At 43.9% G+C, this 21,325-nt stretch overlaps 2 protein-coding genes across 7 annotated transcripts in view; both read left to right on the top strand.

Moving 5' to 3' along the window:
- The window catches only part of ppp4r3b (protein phosphatase 4, regulatory subunit 3B), a 34,638-nt gene extending 30,885 nt beyond the window's left edge, over positions 1-3,753 (top strand). For both annotated transcript variants that reach the window (XM_079855715.1, XM_079855714.1), the window contains exons 15-17: positions 756-892; positions 978-1,150; positions 3,264-3,753. In XM_079855715.1, the coding sequence (XP_079711841.1) occupies positions 756-892; positions 978-1,150; positions 3,264-3,368 (415 nt within the window). In that variant the 3' untranslated portion in view covers positions 3,369-3,753. The remainder of the gene's footprint in view (positions 1-755; positions 893-977; positions 1,151-3,263) is intronic.
- Positions 3,754-11,861: 8,108 nt separating this feature from the next.
- Positions 11,862-21,325, top strand: part of ccdc88ab (coiled-coil domain containing 88Ab) — an 81,869-nt gene continuing 72,405 nt past the window's right edge. For 2 of the 5 annotated variants that reach the window (XM_079855452.1, XM_079855451.1), the window contains exons 1-2: positions 11,862-12,401; positions 12,490-12,587. In XM_079855452.1, the coding sequence (XP_079711578.1) occupies positions 12,342-12,401; positions 12,490-12,587 (158 nt within the window). In that variant the 5' untranslated portion in view covers positions 11,862-12,341. The remainder of the gene's footprint in view (positions 12,402-12,489; positions 12,588-21,325) is intronic. The other 3 variants (XM_079855453.1, XM_079855454.1, XM_079855455.1) reach the window with 3 other exon arrangements.

Here is a 21,325-nt window from a genome sequence, read left to right as displayed (position 1 = left end):
AAGTGGAGAGTAACGGGGAGGGAGTAACAGGCGGAGGGAGTAACAGGCAGAGGGAGTAACAGGTGGAGAGAGTAACAGGCGGAGAGAGTAACAAGTGGAGAGTAACAGGCGGGGAGAGTAACAGGCGGGGAGAGTAACAAGTGGAGAGTAACAAGCGGGGAGAGTAACAAGTGGAGAGTAACAGGCGGGGAGAGTAACAAGTGGAGAGTAACAGGCGGAGAGAGTAACAAGTGGAGAGTAACAGGCGGAGGGAGTAACAAGCGGAGAGTAACAGGCAGAGAGAGAGTAACAGGCGGAGGGAGTAACAGGCGGAGGGAGTATCAGGCGGAGGGAGTATCAGGCGGAGGGAGTAACAGGCGGAGGGAGTAACAGGCGGAGGGAGTAACAGGCGGAGGGAGTAACAGGCGGAGGGAGTAACAGGCGGAGGGAGTAACAGGCGGAGGGAGTAACAAGTGGAGAGTAACAGGCGGAGGGAGTAACAAGTGGAGAGTAACAGGCGGAGGGAGTAACAAGCGGAGAGTAACAGGCAGAGGGAGTAACAAGCGGAGGGAGTAACAAGTGGAGAGTAACAGGCGGGGAGAGTAACAGGCGGAGAGAGTAACAAGTGGAGAGTAACAGGCGGAGGGAGTAACAGGCGGAGGGAGTAACAGGCGGAGGGAGTAACAAGTGGGGAGCAAGGCGCAGCATGCACTAACTAGCAGCAATATATATACTAACACACACACACACACTAACACAGCATGCTCTTTTCACAGGTACCGTAGAGACGCGCGCTCCTTCGAGGAGGACGAGGACATGTGGCTGAACGAGGAGGAGGAAGAGGAGGACGTGTCCGACACCGGCTTCGACAAGAGCAAGAGCGACTACGGCAAGTTCATGGAGAGCGAGAAAGGTATTCCTGCTTTCAGAATCAGTGATTTCCAGGTCTGGATATGCATGGAAAACACAAACATTACGTGTGTTCCCTCTGGTTTCAGCTAAAGAGAGTCAGGATAAAGAGAACCAGCCGAAGCGCTCGACCACAGGCAGCTTTAAGTTCACCTTCGCTCATTCAGCGGCGGCTAACGCTAGCAACGGCTCCAAGCCTCCGCCCTCCTCTTCCTCCAGCGGCTCTAGGCCTGCAGCGCCTCCTGCTGGACACACGCCACGGGTGCGTACACACACACACACACACACACACACGCTTGCTTGCTCACTCACACACTCACACACACACACACTCTTCAAAATGACGAACAATTGCATGTATAACCCTTTTAATTCAGGTCTAAATATCTTACATTGAGTGTCTTTGCCGACCTCTTGTGGACATAAAATAATATAAGATGATATTTCATGACTCTAGATGGTCTTATATCTCTATATGGAGTAAATGAGCTGTTCCCCTGGGTCCACAAGCCAGTTCGCTTCAGTGTGCATTCAGATACACATGTAGACATTATAAAATAATTTTTTGGTAAAGTTTTAGCATTTTTAGTTTGACTTTTGAGCATTTTTAGGTTTTTCTATGTGAACTGAAGCATTCCTCACATTCCATTCATTCCTAAGGGGATCAAACTGACTCGAGAGGGAAGGATTTGTTACTTTGTAAAATTGTAACCACAAAACTCCTCGAATCCATAATTTTTGTTTTGTGTGTATTCATGGTTCAAGTGCGACAGAAGTCCTTGGGTCTTGGGTCTCTGATGAACACTCAATTTTTAAAAAATGAGTTTTGAGTCAAAATAAAATAAGGTTTCTGAAAAAAAGGGCAAAAAAGTAGTATAATTGTAGGGCTTTGTGTCATTTTGACCCTCGAGGGAAAGATGTGTTTTATTATGTGTGTGTAAAACAAGCAGAAACACTGAGCAAGTACTTCATTTTTTCGCAGTGCAAATCTTAAACTTTAGGGCAGGGCTATTCAATTAGTTTCATTCGAGGGCCGCATTATCGAATCGAAAAGTTGAGGTGGGCCGGTGGGTTGGTTTGGGGGTTTAGCTTATTTATTGAAACATAACAGTTTCAATAAATAAGTTAAAGTAACCCTAAAAAAGTGTGGTATTTACTTGGAAATGTGGTACCCAACAGTATGCAAATATATAAAACCATAGGCTAATAAATAAAAAACTTGATAATTTACAGCTGTGTACAACTATTTTCCTTGGAACAAATAAATTATTTATACAAACTTGTAGCTGTTGGTGAGAATAATAATTATTTTATTTATAATTGTTATGCTTAAATGAAAATATTCTGACAGTGAGACTTGTTAACCACAGGCTACTCACTCCCACTGTATAAAAAATGCCTAAACACAAGTTAAAAACTATACGCACCTTTACAAAGAAACTGACATAATTTCATAACAAGCATTAATTATATATTCCTCTAAATCTAATGCAATATAAATCACTATATTTACTATTATACTATATAATAATATAGTATATATATATTTACTATATTTATTTATTACTACATAGTATTCAATTTAAATATTGCACATTTCTGCCCAACCATGGTAAATTACTACAGTACATTCATGGTAAATGTTTGTAAGGGTGATTAGGGGATTTAAAGTCTTCTAATTTCGTTCATGCCACAAGTGTTTCTCCTGCTTTCCTCATCAGTCTTGTTGGGAATATTGAGGCTGTTTCATCCGATTTAATACTAGTTAAATCATCGAGTGATTTGTGGTTTGTAACAGAGAGGTTTCTGTCGAACTGAAACGCTTCCCACTGGTTGTCGCAACGCTGTTTAATATAGTGTCCGGGAGTAAACGCAACTCTGTGCTGGGCCGTGTTGAAACAACTAGTGAAACAACTGAAAACAGCGCTATTTGTTCTTACTGTACTGGCCGAGAAACCGCTTCAGATGATTCAGTGACGGAGCGGTCCGAATGAATCCGAATAGTTTTAGACCGTTATGCAAGCGCGTTTAGAATCGAACCAAAAGAATGATTCATTCACGAATGATTGGTAGCCTATCACTGGTTCAGTCGACATAAATTCGGGACACATATAATAACTGCTGAAATATTCGCACGTAAAACATTTCTCAGGTGAATCGGAGCGAGTATCAAACTGAATTAGCCGCACCACCAGGAAAAGAGGAGGAGGGAGGTTGGTGCCGTCGGGCCGCATGGAGATGATTGGCGGGCCGCCAATTGAATAGCCCTGCTTTAGGGGGACCAAAGTTTGTTTGTTTTTGTTGCCATTTTTAATATGATTTATTGTGGGATGATCTGTCCATGTGTGTGTGCTAATCCTGCGTGTGTTCCTCAGACTGGACTGGTGGATTATCCAGATGATGATGATGAAGAAGAAGAAGAGGAAGAGGAGGAGGAGGAGGAGCAGGCTCCACGCAAGCGGCCCCGTCTGGGCTCATAAAGCCGTGTGTGTGTGTGTGTGTGTCGGGCTGAACCGGAGGAGCGCAGCAGCCAATCACAGCAGCAGGGGCTGATGGGAGGCTAGCAGGACTAGCCGCGCTAATGAACGCTGGATTGGCTGAACTCTGACCTCTGGGACTGAAGAGCTGCTCTACGGTGGCGACTCTTTTTTAACGAGTTCTTCTGGACGTTTGTGTTTTTTAATGATTGACAGGAGCTCTTGCCAGTGTCGGGCGAGGCCGTTATTAACCTTTATAATCGGACGTCTGTGATTCAGGCTAGATTTGCGATGTTGGTTTTGAAGAGATGAAACTGCAGTGAGTGTTTGCTGTCTGATCTCAGATCAGCTCTGTCCACACAACACTCGCGTCACACTCTAGATTACTAGCTCTTCTTGTTTTCCCCCTCATTTTTGTACAATTTCCTAACTAGCACCATCTCCGTTAAAGAGCATTTGTATAAATTTGATATTTTTTACAATTTTCAGATTAAATTTGGTCCTGCAATTAAACAAGGTTGTTCATTATTTTGTGTTGTTTGAATGAGCCTTTAGCTGAATGCATATAATAACAAAGACATTTGGTTTAACCTAGGCTGGGTATTCATTCAGAAAGCACGTTCTGTTCAGTGTGAATGATTAAACATCTGCCCCGTTGCTGTTGAAGCCGGGTTTAATAGTGTTTTAGAGTAATATTTAGAGTGTAAACTGTTCTGAAGTGAGATGTTTGTGACTTACAGTGACAGGCAGATTGTGTAACCTAGTATGCTCTCTTTTTCATCACTTTTTTTGCAAAATAAGTTGCCTGAAGTGAACTATTTGGTCAGTTTTATGGGGCATGTTTTGATGCTCATCAGAGTTGTATCCCTCTCAGTGATCATTAACTGAGTTAGGTTATCTCTGAACATCTGCACAAGCATACACCAGTCACACAGCATGTTAAAGGTCCTCCCTCAACTGAAGACATTAAACTGCCCCATTATGTGATTTTAAAGGTTCCTAATGTTGTTTTGGGTTCTGCTACAGCAGGTTTACATGCATCCAAGGTATACAAACACACAAAAAACACTAATTTCCTCCTAATCTCCATTGCAGTATCAGCTCTTTTCTCTGTGTCTGAAACGATTCGTTCGAAGATTCAGTCTCTCTAAGCCCCGCCTCTCTGAGAGCTGCTCTGCTCTGATTGGTCGGAAAGGAAACACTCATTATCATATCTGAATCTCAGCTCTTGATTCACAGTAGGCATCTTTCCATTACAGATTTGCGCAAAACTTTTGCGATTTTATTATTATTTTCTCTAAATGTCGATAAAAAACTATTGCGAAATGACGGCGTTTCCATTAACCGATGTTATGCGACTAAAACGTAATTTTTCCCTCTCCCGAGAAGTCATTCCAAAAATCATGGCAACGGATGTTGGTAGGTTTATATATATTGCAGCCGCCACACTAGCCATTATTATTAGCCGAAGGAGACAGGCGTGTTATCCAAGCATTAATGGTAAGGAAAGACACTTAAAGCGGCACATATATACTCCCATACTCCCTCATTTCTGCATCGAGGTCTTGGTGTGGCATTTCTTTGAGGTTTAGAATTCAGTATTCCTGTAATTTTGTCTTTTATGAATTCTGTCCAAACACACCGCGTCATTGCGTCAGGTGACTGTAAATGTGCAAAAACTGTTTCCATTGCAGTTTTGCGAAATATTTCTTTATCAAGTTGCCTGAAAAACCTCCTCATGCAAGGGTAAAAACGCTTTTGCGATAAATGGAGTTTTTGTGAAAATTAAGCATATTTTCAATTCGCAATTTCAATTTGCACAATTTGAAGGGTAATGGAAACACGGCCAGTGATACGAACTGTAACGATGGCGTGGGTTTTACCGTATCAAGCTCATCAAAGTGGATTTTCTTTGTCAGCAGAAACAGCGTCTTCTCGACACGAACGACACGAACCAAACTCTTCAGTCTCAGATACACTACAGTGTTTGAGGGCGGGGCTAAGAGACGCTGATCAGCCGATCAAGACCAGAGACAGTTTTGCTTTATGCAAAACTGTCTTATTAAATTAGACAAAAAAGAATGATGGATTGCAATGTCTAGTAATCATGTAAACACATGATTGCTGAAATATTATACTGGTAATGGCGTTTTAGCTTTCCTTTCCATCAGATTCATCTCAGATATTTGTAGGTGTCTGTTCGTTCTTTCCAATCCCAGGCCGAGGTATGGAATAATTGTGATGTACATCTCAACCCTGATGACTTGGGTGTGTGTGCACTGATTTCTTGACGTGTTCCTGAAGGTTGGGATGTGGTTTTATCCAACAGTTTCCTCCTCATACAGATTTCACACGAGTGTTGCTAACACGCTTCGCTGTCCGTCACTCTTTCTCAGTTGTAAGCAAGATGTGTGAGTATAATACTGGGGAATCTGTTGACCTGCAGGAAAACGCAACCCGCCGCTCCTATGCATCCCACGCCGGTCATTGGCAAAACATTTGTGCACACACACTTCCATGATCCAAAGACAGTGTGTATCAACCCACCTGCAGTGAAAATCTTGTGCAAATTGGTGTGTTTACCATTTTTTTACACAAGATCCTGTGCAGGAAAGAACTTGATTTCTGCTCGATGACAACAACAAGAATAACCCATAATAATGGAGTGCTTTTTGTTTGGAATGATAATAAACACATTTACGACACAGATTGGCTTGCTTTTACATGTATGCCCAATCGATGACGGCTTTGGGTTTCTCTGTGTCACTCGAGTGGAGCAGCGTGATCCTGCAGTGCCAGCTTAAGGACTGCATTTCCCAAAGTGCTGCTCCCTGCAGAGCCAGATGATCTCAGATACATGTAATGGGTGGGGCTTGACCTCGTCCAGCTCCTCCTCTCTCTACATGTAATGGGTGGGGCTTGACCTCATCCAGCTCCTCCTCTCTCTACATGTAATGGGTGGGGCTTGACCTCATCCAGCTCCTCCTCTCTCTACATGTAATGGGTGGGGCTTGACCTCATCCAGCTCCTCCTCTCTCTACATGTAATGGGTGGGGCTTGACCTCGTCCAGCTCCTCCTCTCTCTACATGTAATGGGTGGGGCTTGACCTAGTCTAGCTCCTCCTCTCTCTACATGTAATGGGTGGGGCTTCACCTCGTCCAGCTCCTCCTCTCTCTACATGTAATGGGTGGGGCTTGACCTCATCCAGCTCCTCCTCTCTCTACATGTAATGGATGGGGCTTGACCTCATCCAGCTCCTCCTCTCTCTACATGTAATGGGTGGGGCTTGACCTTGTCCAGCTCCTCCTCTCTCTACATGTAATGGGTGGGGCTTGACCTAGTCTAGCTCCTCCTCTCTCTACATGTAATGGGTGGGGCGTGACCTCATCCAGCTCCTCCTCTCTCTACATGTAATGGGTGGGGCGTGACCTCGTCCAGCTCCTCCTCTCACTACATGTAATGGGTGGGGCTTGACCTAGTCTAGCTCCTCCTCTCACTACATGTAATGGGTGGGGCGTGACCTCATCCAGCTCCTCCTCTCTCTACATGTAATGGGTGGGGCTTGACCTAGTCTAGCTCCTCCTCTCTCTACATGTAATGGGTGGGGCTTGACCTAGTCCAGCTCCTCCTCTCTCTACATGTAATGGGTGGGGCTTGACCTAGTCCAGCTCCTCCTCTCTCTACATGTAATGGGTGGGGCTTGACCTCGTCCAGCTCCTCCTCTCTCTACATGTAATGGGTGGGGCTTGACCTAGTCCAGCTCCTCCTCTCTCTACATGTAATGGGTGGGGCTTGACCTAGTCCAGCTCCTCCTCTCTCTACATGTAATGGGTGGGGCTTGACCTAGTCTAGCTCCTCCTCTCTCTACATGTAATGGGTGGGGCTTGACCTAGTCCAGCTCCTCCTCTCTCTACATGTAATGGGTGGGGCTTGACCTAGTCCAGCTCCTCCTCTCTCTACATGTAATGGGTGGGGCTTGACCTAGTCCAGCTCCTCCTCTCTCTACATGTAATGGGTGGGGCTTGACCTCATCCAGCTCCTCCTCTCTCTACATGTAATGGGTGGGGCTTGACCTCATCCAGCTCCTCCTCTCTCTACATGTAATGGGTGGGGCTTGACCTCATCCAGCTCCTCCTCTCTCTACATGTAATGGGTGGGGCTTGCCCTCGTCCAGCTCCTCCTCTCTCTACATGTAATGGGTGGGGCTTGACCTAGTCTAGCTCCTCCTCTCTCTACATGTAATGGGTGGGGCTTCACCTCGTCCAGCTCCTCCTCTCTCTACATGTAATGGGTGGGGCTTGACCTCATCCAGCTCCTCCTCTCTCTACATGTAATGGGTGGGGCTTGACCTCATCCAGCTCCTCCTCTCTCTACATGTAATGGGTGGGGCTTGACCTTGTCCAGCTCCTCCTCTCTCTACATGTAATGGGTGGGGCTTGACCTAGTCTAGCTCCTCCTCTCTCTACATGTAATGGGTGGGGCGTGACCTCATCCAGCTCCTCCTCTCTCTACATGTAATGGGTGGGGCGTGACCTCGTCCAGCTCCTCCTCTCACTACATGTAATGGGTGGGGCTTGACCTAGTCTAGCTCCTCCTCTCACTACATGTAATGGGTGGGGCGTGACCTCATCCAGCTCCTCCTCTCTCTACATGTAATGGGTGGGGCGTGACCTCGTCCAGCTCCTCCTCTCTCTACATGTAATGGGTGGGGCGTGACCTCGTCCAGCTCCTCCTCTCTCTACATGTAATGGGTGGGGCTTGACCTAGTCTAGCTCCTCCTCTCTCTACATGTAATGGGTGGGGCTTGACCTAGTCCAGCTCCTCCTCTCTCTACATGTAATGGGTGGGGCTTGACCTAGTCCAGCTCCTCCTCTCTCTACATGTAATGGGTGGGGCTTGACCTCGTCCAGCTCCTCCTCTCTCTACATGTAATGGGTGGGGCTTGACCTAGTCTAGAGGTAATACATTTTAATTGCAGTAATTACTATAATTACGATAATAAAATTGCAGTTTTAGTATTGCAGGATCAGGCTGTTGCTGAAGTGGCGAATAAGAGCAGCTCACACACACACTGATGTCTCTGCACACACACATCACCGCATCAGCAGGACCTGCACCTGGAGAGCGACAGGTGGCCGATTGCCCTGAACCATCTGTCCGTCCGTAAACACACTCTCAGTGCTGAGGATCACACTCACACACGCCTGCGACGCCAGAGAAACTACTGTCTGACACTGTTTACATGAGAATCAGTTACCAAATTATGAGAATGAGAAACATCTGTTAAATGTGACACATGAGCAGAAGTTTATGCAGAAATGATGAGGCCCATGATCTTCCATAGTTATAGCCTCTTCAAACCAACTAAGTTAAGATTTTAAATTATTATTTATAAATACCCAAGATCATTTGATTTTATGTTATTGTCACCACAACAATTCATGTCAAATTACACTTGGATACACTGTCAATGTGGCTGTGGACGTTTAACGTCTAATTCACTTTTTTATAATCTTTGTTTCTTTCTATTGATTCATCTTAAAATGAGTAATCAAAAATGTCTATCACAATGTTAAGATTTTAATCAAATACAGATTTCCTCAGCCAACGCTAGCTGTGAAAAATGTGTGAGATGCGACTAACCTGGTTAGGTTTAACCTCTGTTATTGTGAAAGTTTGCATTTATAGTTTCTTTTTATGTTCTCCAGCTGTTGCTTTGTTAGACTATCATTACTTCATGCAGATATGAAGGACACACTGACCCATTTCACATTTCCGGGTTTCTCAGAAGCGGACTCGTCATAGCTGGGTAAACTTCTATAGCGGTGAATGGGAGAATACATATATTTTTTGTGTTCCCGTTTGCTCAAATACCAGAAGTAAAACTCATCAATAGTGTTTTCACAACTTTCAAAAAGAGAAAAAAAAAGAGAGAGAGATTAATAACAGTCAGAAGAGAGAAGGATGTCAATTTACATATCACTCATTTACTCATTTAAATGAGCATTTACTCGTTTTAGTAATTTGATTCAAAGCCAAAGGTATTAAAGCAATAGTGTTATAAATGTACATACATACATATATATATATAAATTTGCAGGATTTACGATGCGATGTCCGTTAAAACGCGTCATCACAGTCTGGGAAAGGGTCCGTAAGGCTAAACTCTTAACTTTTTGTTAAGTCATAATTTCTACTTAATAATTTCTGTAATAATTGCAACTTTTACAACATCATTTTGACTTTAGAATCTATGATTTACAGAAGCATTTTTCCTTGTGTGGCGGGAATGGACTTCCACGTGACTCGCAAGGTTAGTAAATAAAAATGGGTGGTTGACATATTTGGCTAAAAAAAAGTTTTTACAAAAAATCTCACATGTAAGTCATGGAACTCATTGTGTTATATTCTACCAACTCTTATATTTCCAAATATATATGTGGTCTTGTAGATTTTGTCCTGAAATTTACATTTATTCACTAGTTTACTGTCTTAGTGACTAGAAATGTCATATGGTGTGACATGAATGTTATTGTGTATTAAATTAAAAAGGGGTATAATGTGATAATGTAAGTCAATTTATCCTGATTCTTTATCATTACTATATAAAAGTTTAGCATTTCTTATGTGCAAATATGTTACATTTTGCATTATTTTACTTTATCATCACTCATAGAAAGACGTTTACTTGTAATCTTTCAATATACTTCAAATTAATTTGGGAATACCTTGTTATAAAAGTACCAAAATGCTTGTAACCTTTGCTGGCACTATTCCCCATCTGTCACATTGATGATTTTATGATTAATAACCAAAAAGCCTTAATTTCTTTCAAAATTCTGAATGTCGCACCAAATGACATGGTGTCACGGCCATATGATGTCACACCACACAACAATCTGTATGCAAAAATCTATATTAGCTGCATTTAACAAACAACCAAACTTAGTTTGACAAGTGAATCATTGTTTCAGTTACAGCAAAAATCACACAATTGTTTAAAACACTGAGTTCCGAGTTCTACTCAAAGTAGCACAGAATCATATGTGTATAACACATTCATTAATCCAATTACTGTATTCATTTGATGTGGCACTTTTTATTTTAATCTGCTGAATATTAACTACATGAATTCTAATAATCTTTAGTAAATCATTGAACATTTTTTTCTATTTAATGCATAAATTCATTTCAAAATGAGGATGAGTAAAACAATGACAAAACAGCAAGCTGATGTATCATTTCCTTGTTCTTTCTGTATTCGCATTATCTCGCCATCTACTGAAATACCTCAAACTGAAAAAATAAATAAATAAATAAATAAATAAATAAATAAAGGGAAACATTTGAGTGACAAAATGCTGTAGTTTAACATGGATCCAGCTTGAAAATGGGATGGTAGGGATTCACCAAATTGAGTTGGTGTATATATATTAAATGTATAAATAATATAGTATCAAAATGTGTTAAAAGGACAAAATATTCAATAAACTTAACCATTATAAAATATGTATCTAAGAGCATTATTTATGTATTTAAATGCAGTTCACAAGAAAACCCTGTCACACCTTATGATTTTGTGTCACATCATATGAGGTTTCATGTACTTATTAGCATGACATTAAGCAATGTGCTTTTATGCTAACATGCTAAAACCATGCTAACTAAAATATGACAATATAGTTTTAATCAATATATGATTGAATAAACAGAAAATGAATTAATTTTCTTGTTTTTGTTCAAAATCAAAATTTGTGAAATGTGCTTGGGACAGTCACGCCATATGAGCTTATTCTGGTTTGGCTGAAAATTGTGAAAAAATTGAAGATTAAACCCATGAATGCTCTGTATGTTCATATAAAACAGCACTTTTTGAACAATATCATCACAGTTTTTGATATATTTTTCTGTAATTTACTTAACATTGACACATTGGACCAAAAAAAGGCCATGTCATGTCAACCACCCAAATGTAACAGTTATTTGCTTGAATCCACGAGATGTCACTAATGATTCATTTGACAATTAAGAGCTTCATATAATTTCTGTCCACATATTGTCAATTAATCTATTTTGTTTTATATTATTGGCTCCTGTGAGTCGAGCGCGCGCCGCTTCGTTATTTTCTCCGTGTTGGTTTTTAACGGTTCATCATTTCACAATCGTGTGTGTGTGTGTGTGTGTGTGTGTGTGTGTCAAACTCAGTCAATGTTTCCAGACTTCCTCCCTCCGGATGTCGCCTAGTAAGGGAGCATCAGGCGCACAGTGGGCGTGTTCGCAATGTCATACTCCTAGTATGCAGTGTGTATCACAGCGACGGTACCCGTTATGCGCATACAGGACCGATGAATGAAATAAAATGCGGTATTTATGTCTGAGATGAGAACTGGACAGGTAATTTCGCATACTCAAGTTCATCCCTTCCAGTCGCTGTTTATTAGTGCAGCCTGCAGTGTAGTGCGCTTCGGGCGTGTCACTCACATTCATTATATTTTATTATTCTTTCTTTATATTGAATTTACAGTAGAGGAATACAGAGTCAAACTAAACCCACCCATCTGGTGACCCCCGGTGTGTGTGGCGGAAGTGTGCAGTAAATCAGTGCCCTCGGTAGTGTGTTTGCTGTAGTACAGGCGGCGCTTTGTTTCAGTCACACACACACACGCGCTCGACGCGCCCCGCACACTTCCCGCTGGAAGCTCGACACGTCACGGCGAATCTAACGGAAAACAACGGCTTTTCTCTCGGGATGAAGGGAGAGTTCGCGCCGCTGGTCTGACGGAGGACACGCGCGGGATTTCCTCTCAGAGAGCCGGGGCTCGGGCTCGGGGTTCGGGCTCGGAACTGCAGGATTCTCCCGCACTCCTGCTGCGGGATCTGGAGGAATAATACGCGATGGATGTGGACAGAATGAGCGCGTTGTAAACACACTCCTTCCCAGAACTCTCCCGCTTTATTCACACTCGACGGACACGATGGAGGAGGTTTTCACGGCTTTGTTGGAGGATTTTCTGCAGTCTCCTCTGGTGTGCTGGGTGAGCGCGCGCTTCATCAGATCGTGTGTGTGTGTGTGTGTGTTTGTGTGTGTGTGCTGCGCGTTCATGTGTGTGTGTGTGTTTGCAGGTGAAGACTGTCTCTCGGCTCCCCTCGGATGGCTCTCATCTGTCGGAGTTTATGACTTTAGTGGACGGGGTTTATCTGAACGACATCATGATTCAGATGTGAGTACAAACAGATGCGCGTTACCGTGAGTGAAGATCTGGAAACACCTCATAATCCGCATTTACCATCAGCTGATCAACCTTACATTAGTCTATACACAGTGCTACACACACACATACACATATACACACATATAGGATGAAATCAGGCTAGTTATACATGTGACTTATACAGTATCATCATCACAGCTGTGATTGGGCCGTAGATGATCACATGACTGATGTTTGTGATTATGGGTGTCATATTGCTTTTATACAACAGTTCAATAAGTCAGTAACACAAACAGTGCAGCCAATCAGATTTGAGGATCACAACTATCTGTTTAGTCACCGGCTGCTTCTGATTGGTCGATCCAGCTAAACTGACCTGTCCATATTCGTTCAGATATCAGATCTTCATTAGTGTGATTATGCAGTAATGTTTTAATGAACATGTAAGATGTAGCAAGTGTTCCCGTTTAGTGACCCTTCAGTGTGCGTGTTCACTGTATCACACCAGCCGTTACTGTACATGAACATCAGTGTATCCGCAGTGTGGCGCGTGTGTGTGCGCGTGTGTGTGTTCACTGGCTGTCATCTGTGATGATTGTGTATTCACTGACGTATTCATGTGTGTGTGATGTGTTCAGCTGCTACACACACACACACACACACAAGTGCATGATTGTTCCGCTCACTGACGCCTGTGTGAGACTAGCAGTGTGTGTGTTGTGTGAGAGTAGCAGTGTGTGTGTGTGTGTGTGTGTGTACTTGTACAAGTATCTTTGTGAGGACCAGTTTGAGTGTTAGCCCAGTGGAGTGAGGACAGAGAGAGTAAAGTGAGGACATGTTGGCCGGTCCTCAGTCTCTGAGAGCCTTTAAAGGCCTGTTTGAGGGTCAAGACTTGGTTTCAGGGATCAGGTTATAATGAGGTCAAGGGTCGGTTTAGGGTCAGGGGTCGGGTTAGGCACTTAGTTGTGATGGGTAAGGTTAGGGTAAGCGGCTAGAGATTGCATTGTGTCAATGAATGTCCTCATAAAGATAGATGTACAAGTGTGTGTGTGTGTGTGTGTGTGAGAGCACAGTTAGTTCATTGCCCACTCTGGTCTTGAAAGTGACTGTTTTCTGAATGCAGTGATGCTGGGAAATGCAGCTTTAATGATGCGGTGTAATAATCACAGCGGTGTGTGTGTGTGTGTGTGTGTGTGTGCTGGTCTGGAGGAGTATGATAGTGATGCGTCACTCAGAATTCATCAGTATGATGATGATTATGATAACTTTGCCACAGATTACAGCATTATATTTACTTCACTACATTGCAGTGTGTGTTTGCAGTGTGTGTTTGCAGTGTTGAGTGCATGAACGCAACAGCCAATCAGACGAGCTTGTGAATCCTCTCATCATAACAGCGCACACGTAGATCATAGGGATGGGCACGGGTACTCGAGTACTCGTACGGTTCTTACTAACAATCTAGATCATTTCCGTCCCATCTCAAATCTTCCATTTATTTCAAGAAGTCTTGAAAAAGCAGTGGCAGCACAGGGTCATGCGCTCCTTAGCAATAATGACGTGCATGAGTGTGTTCAGTCAGGGTTTGGCTCTGAGCGTAGCACGAGTAACTGGTGATCTGTTAATGGCTGCTGATGGCGGGTTCTTATCTGTTCTGGTTTTACTTGACTTGAGTGCAGCTTTCGACGCGGTATTCTCTTGAACCGTTTATCTGATATTGGTATCACTGGTATACCTTATGCCTGGTTCACTTCATACCTTTCAAACCGTACACAGTTTGTACAATTAAAAAAAATGTCTCTGTTAGCTGTGGTGTCCCGCAAGGCTCTGTCCTAGGTCCCCTATTGTTCTTAATCTACCTTCTCCCACTCTGCAATATCTTTTCCAAATTCTGTATTAAATTCCGCTGTTACGCTGATGATACACAGCTTGTCAAACCCTGATTCCCTTCTCCCCCTGCCTGCCTTACCAGCTGCCTTCACGAAATACATGTCTGGTTTTCTGCCAACTTCCTCAAACTCAATGGCAGTAAGACTGAAGTACTCCTCATTGGCACTGATTCTACTCTCTCTAGGTCCTGCAGTTTTTCTTTATCCATTAACGGTTCTTCCGTTTCTCCTAACATAACCAGCAGGGGCCGGTTGCATAAACCTCTAAGACTAATCTTACAAGTTAGACATCAATTTATTTTCTTTAAGACTGTTCATAGCTTTTTTAAATCAGTTACATAAAAACGTAGATAAGCTTACTTTGATACCGAAAACTAAGACTGACTGCCCCTGATTAACTGCTAGTAGGTCATACTAGAGCTTAAGACACTGTCTTAACATTATGGCTATATTTATGCAACTGGCCGCAGGTCTTGTTATTTTCATCTCCGCATATTGCTCGCCTCTATCCATTTCTCACTCCGCGTAGTTCTGCTATTCTTGTTCAATCGCTTGTCACCTCTCGCACTGATTACTGTAATTCTCTTTTATCTGGTTTACCGCACAAATCTCTGCATAAACTCCAGCTGATTCAGAATTCTGCAGCTCGTATCATAACCTGGACTCCATCTATTCAACATATTACCCCATCACTCAAACATTTAAATTGGCTTCCTATCAAATCCCGGATCTCTCAGATCTCCTACAGCCCTACACCCCTTCTGGAACTCTCCTCACCTCTTCGTTGCTCATCGCTCCACCTCTCAGATCTCCTACAGCCCTACACCCCTTCTGGAACTCTCCTCACCTCTTCGTTGCTCATCGCTCCACCTCTCAGATCTCCTACAGCCCTACACCCCTTCTGGAACTCTCCTCACCTCTTCATTGCTCATCGCTCCACCTCTCGGATCTCCTATAGCACTACACCCCTCCACCTCTCAGATCTCCTACAGCCCTACACCCCTTCTGGAACTCTCCTCACCTCTTCGTTGCTCATCGCTCCACCTCTCAGATCTCCTACAGCCCTACACCCCTTCTGGAACTCTCCTCACCTCTTCATTGCTCATCGCTCCACCTCTCAGATCTCCTACAGCCCTACACCCCTTCTGCAACTCTCCTCACCTCTTCGTTGCTCATCGCTCCACCTCTCAGATCTCCTACAGCCCTACACCCCTTCTGGAACTCTCCTCACCTCTTCGTTGCTCATCGCTCCACCTCTCAGATCTCCTACAGCCCTACACCCCTTCTGCAACTCTCCTCACCTCTTCGTTGCTCATCGCTCCACCTCTCAGATCTCCCACAGCCCTACACCCCTCCACCTCTCAGATCTCCTACAGCCCTACACCCCTCCACCTCTCAGATCTCCTACAGCCCTACACCCCTTCTGGAACTCTCCTCGCCTCTTCGTTGCTCATTGCTCCACCTCTCAGATCTCCTACAGCCCTACACCCCTTCTGGACCTTCTTCGACCTCTTCGTTGCTTATCGCTCCACCTCTCAGATCTCCTACAGCCCTACACCCCTTCTGGAACTCTCCTCACCTCTTCATTGCTCATCGCTCCACCTCTCAGATCTCCTACAGCCCTACACCCCTTCTGGACCTTCTTCGACCTCTTCGTTGCTCATCGCTCCACCTCTCAGATCTCCTACAGCCCTACACCCCTTCTGGAACTCTCCTCGCCTCTTCGTTGCTCATCGCTCCACCTCTCAGATCTCCTACAGCCCTACACCCCTTCTGGAACTCTCCTCGCCTCTTCGTTGCTCATCGCTCCACCTCTCAGATCTCCTACAGCCCTACACCCCTTCTGGAACTCTCCTCGCCTCTTCGTTGCTCATCGCTCCACCTCTCAGATCTCCTACAGCCCTACACCCCTTCTGGAACTCTCCTCGCCTCTTCGTTGCTCATCGCTCCACCTCTCAGATCTCCTACAGCCCTACACCCCTTCTGGAACTCTCCTCACCTCTTCGTTGCTCATCGCTCCACCTCTCAGATCTCCTACAGCCCTACACCTCTCAGATCTCCTACACCCCTTCTGGAACTCTCCTCACCTCTTCATTGCTCATCGCTCCACCTCTCAGATCTCCTACAGCCCTACACCCCTTCTGGAACTCTCCTCACCTCTTCATTGCTCATCGCTCCACCTCTCAGATCTCCTACAGCCCTACACCCCTTCTGGAACTCTCCTCACCTCTTCGTTGCTCATCGCTCCACCTCTCAGATCTCCCACAGCCCTACACCCCTCCACCTCTCAGATCTCCTACAGCCCTACACCCCTCCACCTCTCAGATCTCCTACAGCCCTACACCCCTTCTGGAACTCTCCTCGCCTCTTCGTTGCTCATCGCTCCACCTCTCAGATCTCCTACAGCCCTACACCCCTTCTGGAACTCTCCTCGCCTCGTCGTTGCTCATCGCTCCTACATCGCTCATCGCTCCTCAGATCTCCTACAGCCCTACACCCCTTCTGGAACTCTCCTCACCTCTTCATTGCTCATCGGTCCACCTCTCAGATCTCCCACAGCCCTACACCCCTCCACCTCTCAGATCTCCTACAGCCCTACACCCCTTCTGGAACTCTCCTCGCCTCTTCATTGCTCATCGCTCCACCTCTCAGATCTCCTACAGCCCTACACCCCTCCACCTCTCAGATCTCCCACAGCCCTACACCCCTTCTGGAACTCTCCTCGCCTCTTCATTGCTCATCGCTCCACCTCTCAGATCTCCCACAGCCCTACACCCCTTCTGGAACTCTCCTCACCTCTTCGTTGCTCATCGCTCCACCTCTCAGATCTCCTACCGCTCTACACCCCTCCACCTCTCAGATCTCCTACAGCCCTACACCCCTTCTGGAACTCTCCTCACCTCTTCGTTGCTCACCCTTCCACCTCTCAGATCTCCTATAGCCCTACACCCCTTCTGGAACTCTCCTCACCTCTTCGTTGCTCATCGCTCCACCTCTCAGATCTCCTACAGCCCTACACCCCTTCTGGAACTCTCCTCACCTCTTTGTTGCTCATCTCTCCACCGTGGGCCATAGGGCCTTTAGCCGTGCTTCTCCTCACCTTTGGAATTCTCTCCTAGTCAACATCCGTAATTCATACTCGTTAGCTCACATTAAAGTTAAACTTAAAACTTATCTATTCAGAAGCGCTTATCCTCCATGATTACTTTGTGCACTCAAATCTAGTACTTTTTTATTACCCTAACCCTAACATGCCATATTCATTAACCCTAACCCTAATATGCCATATTCATCATTATCAGCGCTGTCAAGAGGAGAGCGCAGCCACAGTTTCCCTTTCAGACCATAGACTGTAAAACTAGATCACATGTGCATTTGTGTGCTTTTGTGCAGATGCAAGTTGTAATATTACGTTTATGTTATGTATCTAGGATATCTGATTATTGATCTCATAGGATGTGTCAAAGAACGGGCTTCAGTTTACTGGAGATCATTTACTCTTCAGCTTTTCCTTTTAGAGGTTTCTTTCTCCATAATATTGATGCATCATAATCTAGCAGTTATTTTTTTCTATTCATACATTCATGTTTTCATGTCATATTTTTATTTGTCAACATTAATTTTCATAAATGTCTTAAAACATTTTAATTTTCATGACGGACACGCCCTTTTATTCTCGCTGGCGCTGAACTGATGTGATTATGATTGACAGCTTCAGTGATTATAAAGGCTCTTTCTCTCTATAATCTTAACACACTGAAGAATATGTGTGTTTTAGACCCAGAGTTAATCAGTTAAATCATCTAGAGACGCTGAACACGATCACGGCGGTCACACACTCTGTGTGTGTGTGTGTGTGTGTGTGTGTGTGTGTGTGCGCTGCTCTTCACACACCAGAGATGTGTGTGTTTCTGTGGACCGTCTGATGATCTACTCTAGATCTTCACATCTTCTCCCTTTATTCAGATATTATTATAAATGTGTGACAGATTTAGTAGTCATATTGTGTAGTTGTGTTTGGAGTCGATGGTTTTATTTATTTATAATAACGCAGTGAAACATGACAAACATGTCGCACATCATTTTCATCCAGGCTGTCAAACAAAGAAATGATGAACACATGCAAATCCAAGAGGGAACTGAATATTAATAACCGATTATGTTGTAGTCAGTGTTTGCTTTCTCCTGACAGCTTCTGGTTTTTCTATGCATTATTTTTGCATAGTAAAATTAAACCTGTAGCTGTAGTTTGCCTTTCTTGCCAAATAATGTTGTCAGATAAATAGCTTTAGTGTTTTGATTTTCCTCCTTATTAGAAGTAATATTTTCCTCATATTCTGATGGTGTAATTGATCTTGTAGGGTCATTGAAACATGAATAATAAACATCACAATAACCGGATCTGATGATGAGTGATTAGAGCTGCAGGATTATGAAACTAATCATAATTGTTGATTATTTCCCTTGATATTATAATTGTGATTGTTAAAGATGATGAATGGAAATTACATTAAAATACTGTAGAAACGTAGCAGGAGTGAATACAGAAATGATCAGGGAAACACGAACACTGTCATCATCACTGATTATTCCCCTTCCTCTAATAGACCCCTTTTGCGCCGACTCACAGTTACGTCACGGCGCTAGCTGGAGGCAAAACAAACGGCCAATACAAACCAGCACAGATTCGGCTACATAATGAGGAGCTTAAATTATTATTATTGTTATTAAATGTCATCTTGTTGTGTTGTTGGGTGCAAGAATCGATGAAAAATGAGTATGCTGTATCTGGAATTTTTATTTCTAGAAAATATTCATATCATTAAAATTGCACCGTAGTGTCACTCTTTACATTGTCGTCTTCTTGGCGCTGGCTAGGCAGAACTGCGGATCGTACCACACAAGTCTTTACATGACCATTCAGCACATAGTTATAGGCATCTAAATATATATATGCCCTCAGTTTCTCTTTACCCTCGGTTTCTCTATCGGGTCGGTGTAGAAGTCAGGCCACTCAACCGGAGGTAGTGTTAACGTTAATCCTGTCAGATCGTCCATTCATTGAACGTGTACGGTCATCTGGTTCCGTCCGTTAAAATTAACTTTTGCAAATAACAATCGCGGTCCTGGACAGTGAGTGACCTTGCACATTAAGACAAAATCGGATTTTCTACAGTCATTGTTAAAAAACAAGCTAACAAACTGGCAAACTAGCGTTAGTGAAGCGGCCAGAAGGATCTTTCTGCCTCCAGCTAAGCCCCGCCCACACAAATGCGTCACCATGTTTACCAACTGAAAAGGGTCTATATCATCATGAAGAAACTCACTTTAGCCCATAGATAGAGCTGTGTGTGTGTGTGTGTGTGTGTGTGTGTGTGTGTGTGTGTCTCCAGACCAGTGTGTGTGTGTGTGTGTCTCCAGACCAGTGTGTGTGTGTGTGTCAGTGTTGGGGGTAACGAGTTACAAAGTAACGGATTACAGTAACGATATTACTTTTTTGGGTAACGAAGTAAAGTAACGGATTACACTAAAAATATTGGTAACTACACGACTTTACTAGACTATAGGAACGCGCTTTCCTGCGTTACCCAAGCCGTGTTTGCCTGCGTGTAAAGCTCTGATCTGTTTAAGTGGTGCGTGCATGCCTGTGTGTGTGTGTGTGTGCTTCCCTGGGCACCGTTGTCATAGAGATCGATTTGAGTGACGTCGCTGCTGGTGCGAAGGGGAGCGGGAGACGGAGACAGGGGGTTTCGGCCAGTGGCGATATTCACATTACTTTCAGTTTATTGCTCGAAAGGACAAAAATATTCGTGTGAAATGCACTCTATGCCCAGGCAGCAAGCACTGGCCATCGGGACTACCGGGAGATTCCCAGTGGGCTGACGTGCCTTTTGGGCCGACATCTCATACTTTTTTTCTTTTTCTGTTTTTTGTCTTAACGGACCATAAAACTCGAACATCGGCGGCCCATTCGTTTTGCTTAACTGGCGGCGCTGGGTTAAGTGCGTGCCGGTGTAATGCATTAGTTAAAAAAAGTCTGCGTCAGTTTTTTTTTCCTGATAAGTTAGGTGACCGGCCCATGAAACACCTTGGCCCATTGGATCTTTTCTTGATTGACACTGGGCTGGTCCAATCACATCTTTAAACACCTCCCCCTTTGGGCTCTGAGCGAGCGTGCAGTGTGTCAGTGTGTATCTGTCAAAATAGTCTGAGAGATGGAGAAGAAACGCAAGGAATGTGCAGAGAAATAGCTGAAAGATAGACCCAGGCCCTTCAAGCAGACGCTGTAAACGGCAGCAGCAGGACCTTCATCAGCTCCCGTGAGGATGAGGAGGATAGTGAGGAGGATCAGGGCAGAGATGAGAAAGTGTAGAGCCTGCGGTAAGCAGAACTACTTTCAAAACACTTAGGCTATGAGTGTAGGAACCCATTACCCAGTTACGCATTATTTCCACATCTGCATAGTTGACGATTACCGTAATTTACTATAAATTTAATGAGACGCGTTTGTAAACCATGTTTTCCGCCAGAATAAAAGCTCGATGCAGTTTCCGTCAAAAATAAAGATCATGTGCTTATATCTCTTTCAAGTATAGAAATTAGTACAAAACTAATTATGAAAGTTTCCTTTATTTTTCAGTGCATTTGTTTTACAATATATGTCTATTAGTGTGCTATTATTATTATGGCCAAAATGCCAGGGCCGATTTTTTTTGTCCCAGTCCAGCCCTGATTATGTGTCTACCACCGCGGACATTTGTCCTTTATCCTGTTTGTGGATTTTACAGTGAGGCATATTTCTATGTGCAGATATTGTGGATATTGTTCTTTCATATGGTTTTATGTATAGGCTACATT

The sequence above is a fragment of the Squalius cephalus genome, assembly GCF_949319135.1.
Source record: "Squalius cephalus genome assembly, chromosome: 21".
NCBI classification, from domain to species: Eukaryota; Metazoa; Chordata; class Actinopteri; order Cypriniformes; family Leuciscidae; genus Squalius; species Squalius cephalus.
The sequence above is the reverse complement of the archived record's forward strand: the minus strand, read 5'-3'. Positions and strand labels throughout refer to the sequence as shown.